This window comes from Marmota marmota, unplaced genomic scaffold (assembly GCF_001458135.2).
Source record: "Marmota marmota marmota unplaced genomic scaffold, marMar, whole genome shotgun sequence".
In the NCBI taxonomy this organism is placed as follows: Eukaryota; Metazoa; Chordata; class Mammalia; order Rodentia; family Sciuridae; genus Marmota; species Marmota marmota.
This window is the reverse complement of record NW_026000026.1, coordinates 80,412,146-80,418,145: the sequence shown is the minus strand read 5'-3', so window position 1 is coordinate 80,418,145 and position 6,000 is coordinate 80,412,146. Positions and strand designations below refer to the sequence as shown.

Here is a 6,000-nt window from a genome sequence, read left to right as displayed (position 1 = left end):
GATGCATCCTATGGTAGTGAAACGGATCCAACCAGCTATTGAGTTACCCACTGAAATCCTCTCTAGCTTGAAATCATTCAAGAGAAGAAATTAGTAGACAATATAACCATCCAGGACAGGGACAAGTACTCTTGGAGTTAGAGATACACTAAAAGCTTTTGAAAATGGAAGCTATAGAGATTCTAATAGTCTGAAAATTTGGATATATTGAGATACTTTCTTCATTGCTAAAGCATGGAAAAGGACAAAATTCTCTAACTCTGGAACAAGAGAATGATAAATCTCACTTCACAAAAAGGACAGAAACATGGGCTGGTTGAGAGCACACCTCTGTTGGAGTAGTTTGCAAACAACTATAAAAAAATGGGGGCTACATTGAAAATTGTCACAAACTGAGCATGGTGGGGCACGCCTGCAATCCCAGACACTTGAGAGGCTGAGGCAGGAGGATCACAGGTTCAAGGTCAGTTAGGGCAACTTAGTAAGTCCCCGTTTCAAAATTAAAAAAAAATGAAAAGGGCTGGCATAAAGCTCAGTGGCAGAATGCCCCTGGGTTCAATCCCCAGTACACACACACACACACACACACACACACACACACAGAGAGAGAGGAAAAATAAAGAAAATTGCTACAGTTAAGTCACAAGAAGGATCCCAGTTTGTGAAAGAATTTGGTAGAATTACAAGTATTTCACAGTACTGAGCAGACTTCCAGGGAAAGGGAGACCAAAGAGGAGATGATAAATGCTTTGACCTTGATGACCACTAGTAGTCAACATGGGTCCAGTGAAATGTGCCTCGCCCTCCAGCGTCTGTCCCAAGGAGCATATCAGTGGTAGAATCCCAGCAGATCCCTGACTTATAATTAGAATATATCTAGAACTTAATCCATGAGCTTTGACTATTAAGAAAACCGGAACAAAGCCAGACCCAACCCTACACTTTAGTTTGTTATGGTGTTAGCACAGCCGTCAACGATGAAGATCCTAAATGCCACTTTGGACAACTTAAAAAAGAGGATTATCTTACTTTACCTTTACTCCATGGTGAAATTGTTCTTTTATCTTGTGGGAAAAAAATGATTTTTAAAAAACCTTCATACATACAAGCAAAAATACTTTTTATCTGCTATAAATCTTCAAAAGTTAATAGAAGTAGTGAAAAAAAAAATTTTCTTTCCTCAAATCCTTCCCCATCTCAGTCATCTGAGGTTTAGTCTTTGCAAGAGTAAAGTTGTCATGGAAAAGACCATGGTCCAGGAAACGAGGATTGGGGTTTGGCTGGTTGCTTGACTTTAGGCTGAGCTTGACCAAATAGCTCCTCAGGTCCTCCACCTCCCCAGCCACTGGGTGTTGTCCATGAACTCATCTCTGAAGTCAGCCCCAGGCCTTAGACACAACTGTGAGGAACACACGCAGGGGCCTGAGCTGGGGACCAGACAGATATCCACAGGACTGGCCAGAAGTGGATCCTCTGGCAAGGGTGTGGGCTTGGTGGGGGAAAGCCTGAGTTCTAGTCTTTGCTCCACTAGGTCATCTCTCTGTCTTGGAGAACAAACCTCCAGATGGCTGGCCTTCCTCATCTGACACACCCGCCAATTAGGCTTACCTAGCAGGGCCTGGTTCTAACTCAGAATGCTTTTCCCTGTGGTAACCGTAATTGCCATCATGCCTTTCATGTTCCCTGTTATCATTGACCAGGACTCTCACATTCATCTCCCACATTCATCTCAGAGATACGACTTTTGTTTGGGAGCGGTGGTGCATCCCTATAGTCCCAGTGACTCCAGAGGCTGAGTCAGGAGAATCCCAAATTCAAGGCCAGACTCAGCAACTTAGCCAGGCCCTAAACAACTAAGTGAGACCCTGCCTCAAAATTAAAAAAATAAAAAAGGCTGAGGATGTGGATTATAGCTTATATATCTTTTTGTTTGAATTCCAACCCCTTGAGTCTCCCCAAATCTTGGATCTAAAACTCCCTCATAGCAGCTACATCTTGCTTCATCTCCTTTAAAAATTAAAATGGTGTGTATTTTTTTTAATTATTAAAAAGTTATATAGGCTAATTAGGCTTCATGAAAAAGCAAAGTTTTTTTAAAAAGCGCTAGTTTTTAAACTGCTGCATCTCTGTGCACCATGGTCTGGCAACAGCTATACTGGTGACTTTTCCAAAGATCCTTGTGTTACAGTGTTAGTCACTTAGTTCAAGGTAACAAAGGTGCCCTTGATGGTTCTGTTTGGATTTCCCAGAGTCTGGTGAATTTAAGTGTGAATGTGGCCTTGTAGGCAACAGACTAAGCTATAGTATGTTGAAAAAGTCCTGTTTACCTAAAGCACACTGGTTTTTTTGTTGCTTTTTCTGAAAGCACATTGATTGATTCTGCTGTGGGTTTAAAAAAAAAAAAAAACTGTTCTAGAGAGTCTCATAGAGACATAGGTAAGGCAGCTTGCCAGGCACGGGAACCTGGGGCTTGCTGGGGAGTATAGCAAGCAGCCAGGCCAAGGGCAGATGGCCTTAAGGCAAAGACATGAAGGTAGTCAGGAAGGTCCTAGAACTCCCTGGCCAGGGGGAAACAGTTTTGCCAAAGCCCCAGCAGATGACATGACTATCTTTTCTTTTCTTCTTGGCACTAGGGATGAAGCCCAGAGATGCCACTGTGTTACTTCTCAGGTTCTAATTGTTTATTTTGAGACAGGGTTTCACTACATTGCTGAGAGGCTCACTAAATTGCTGAGGCTGGCCTCAAACTTGTGATCCTCCTGTCTCAGCCTCCCAAGCTCCTGGGATTACAGGTGTGTGACAGGCACTACCTTTGCTTTTTTAGAAAACCATTTACAGGATGCAACTTGACTATTTAAAATGCTTTGAGTTAGAGGGAGCTCAGTCATAGGGTGTTTGCCTAGCATGCACGAGGCCCTGAGTTTGACCCCCAATACCTACCTCCCCTCAAAATTCTATACTATTTATTGAAAAAGCAATACATGAGCACAATGAAAAGCTCAACTCTTACACATTGAAGCTTCCCTCCCTCCTGTTCAGCCTCCCCAGGCAGCCACAGTGCTAGATCCATCTTTCTGGGAACGTCTGTCTACACACACATCCAGATATTCAGAAGTACATATTCTACCATCACCACCCTCAATAAATGTGGTGATTCTATTTTGTGCCTTGCTTTCTGAAGTGCATATCTGGGCATCTTTCACTATCAGCACAGGTGCAGCTGGAAAATTGCTAATCATCCCTGTATGGGCACAGATAGTTCGTGGCTTATGATGGTTCAGCTTACAATTTTTTGACATTAGGATGGTGGAAAGTGATCTTCATTCAGTAGAAACTGAACTTTGAATTTGAATCTCTGTCCTGGGCTAGCACCATACAGTATTGTATTCACTCACAATGCTGGGCAGCAGCAGGGTGCCATGGCTCCAGCCAGCCCCCGGGGTCATGAAGGTAAACTGCTGACACTCCTGTTGCTAGGCTAGAGTGTTCAGTAGGTTGGGTGAATTTAATGCATTTTGACTTAATGATATTTCCAACTTACAATGGGTCTATTAGGATGGAATCCAGCACAGATTGAAAAGCATCTGTACTCAATTTTGTTTAATCCCCTTCCTAATGATAGATACACAACTGTCTCCGGGCTTTTTGTTTTATTTTATTTTTTATTAGTTCATTTTAGTTATACATTATATTGGGGTTCATTTTGACTTAATTATACCAACATAAGATAAAATTTGCTTAATTCAGTCCCCAGTACTTTCCCTTCCCTCTCCGCCTCCATCCTCTGTTCCCTTTTCTTTCTTGATCTTTCTTGTATTTATTTATTGCTTTTTTAAAAATTTGCATGCTATGGAGATACATAAAGGTGAAATTCACTATGGCAAATTCATGTATATATACTTAGAAATCTCCAGGCTTTTTAGAGCAGTGTGGATGAGACCCCTGGATGGGGCAAACCATACTTCCACTCATAGTTGGGGATGTATCTACAGGATCACTGCCATATGTGGAGTCACTAGCTTAAAAGAAATGTGCATTTTAATCTGGAGGGATATTGCTAACTATTCAACTGCATTCTTAGGGTCACAGCTGGGAAGAACTTTAAAGATTATCCAGTCCATTTTTTTTTTTAATCTCTTCCATTTGCCTTTAAAACAGTCAAGTTGACTGGGCACGGTGGCACACTCCTGTAATCCCAGTGGCTCAGGAGGCTGAGGCAGGAGGATCATGAGTTCAAAGCCAGCCTCAGCAACTTTGTAAGGCCCTAAGCAACTTATCAAGACCCTGTCTCTAAATAAAATATAAAAAAGGACTGGGGATGTGGCTCAGAGGCTAAACACCCTTGGGTTCAATCTCCAGTGCCAAAAAAAAATCAACAGAACAAAACAAAAAAACAGTAAAAGTTGGCAGCAGCTGCCTTGACCAGGAGAAAACAGAGAGGAGGAGGTGAGGAACAGGAGTGGGAGAGAACACAGAGAGCTGCAGGACCTGTGTATCCAACTTGGCTTCTATTTTATGTACTTTATGTGATAAGATCCTGAGCTTTGTTTGGCGAAAGAGGTCTACTGCTTAGCAACAGCTTCGAACACTAACTTAATGTTACAGCTGGAGACACTGAGGCCAGAGAGCACGCATCATACAACCAAGACTGGACCCAGTCTTTTCGACTCAGTGGAGTCCTAGCTCCATGCCAGTCCTTATGCTGTGGGGTCACCTTGCCTCCCACTTCGATGCTTCCTATTCTGGGGAGCTCTCCACTCCCAGGGCAGCCTACACATTGGGGCAGTGCAAAAGCTCTGCCTTTGTTGGTCCAAGTTTGCCTCTTGGAAATGTTCAGTCCCGGCACCATGACCAGCAGTGGGCTTTAAGGAGCAAGGCCTCAATTGCAGGAGGCTGAAGAAGGTCATGATCATCACTTTCCTGTCACCAAATGGGTATTCAGACATTCTTGCCTGGGTCAGGAATTCTCTGAGCCTGGAGGACTGGGGTTGCACCCACGTATCTACATTTAAATATCTAGGACGGAAATGACACAGCAAAAAGTCAGCTTATGGTAGGTGTGGAGGAGAAAGGGGGCCAGAGCCAAGGAGGCCCCCTGTGTGGAGGCTGGCTGGGTGAACTATGATTCTAAATGGATGGGAACCTCCGTTCACCTTCCCCTCCCTTTTCTGGACTCTAGCAGCAGTCTTTATCTCTTTCTTCTTGCCCTCCAAGTTCAGATCCCCTTGGAAAAGGTCCCATCCCTCTTCTCAGCCTCAGATCCCACTGTCAGCTGGTTGCACAGAGAAGCACACTGAATCCTGAGGGTCAGCTGAGGACAGTGATCACCAGAAGCTAGCAGGGAGCACCCTCAGAGGGAGGCATGGCAAGCTGGGTGCTTCCTGAAAACCACAGGGCAAGTGACAGAACAAGATCTGGGAGTCCAGTACTCCCCTGCCCTGGGCATGTAACAAATCCTGTGTGTTCTTTTCCCTCTAAAACAACAACATCAAAAACAGCAAGATCTGTCTCATGGTCACACTCCTTTTGAAGTTCTGTCTCTCACTCTTAATGTACTATTTATCTATCTATTTTGCCAGGAAATTAACTTTTACAAGGTCATTGACTACATCCTGCATGGCAAAGAAGACATCAAAGTAATTCCGTAAGTTTCATCTCAAAACATGCAGAATTGTGGGCACCTTACCTACGTCCATAGGATACTCATTCCCGGATGAACAGCAACCCAACCCAACGTAGCCAGGCTCTTGGTTAGAGGCAGAGAAAGCAGTGGAGGCATTGTGGAAAGGTCATTACGCAGGGTAGGAGATGAGACCTGATAGGGGAAGGGATTTCATCCAAGTCGCAAGGGGCCAGTTGTTAATCAGGGGTTCTGAGTTCCAGGCTCAGAGCCAGTGTTAATAAGTAGGCTGTAGGGGCCTCAGTTTCCCATCTATGGAATCAGTGTATGGGATCAAGTCAGGGTGTGTTCTTTTCTCTCCTTCCCTGTCTTTCTTTCGT

General features: G+C 44.0%; 1 protein-coding gene across 2 annotated transcripts in view; it reads left to right on the top strand.

Moving 5' to 3' along the window:
• Positions 1-6,000, top strand: part of Pde6a (phosphodiesterase 6A) — a 72,686-nt gene that overhangs the window by 24,739 nt on the left and 41,947 nt on the right. For both annotated transcript variants that reach the window (XM_015486083.2, XM_015486088.2), the window contains exon 6: positions 5,580-5,644. In XM_015486083.2, the coding sequence (XP_015341569.1) occupies positions 5,580-5,644 (65 nt within the window). The remainder of the gene's footprint in view (positions 1-5,579; positions 5,645-6,000) is intronic.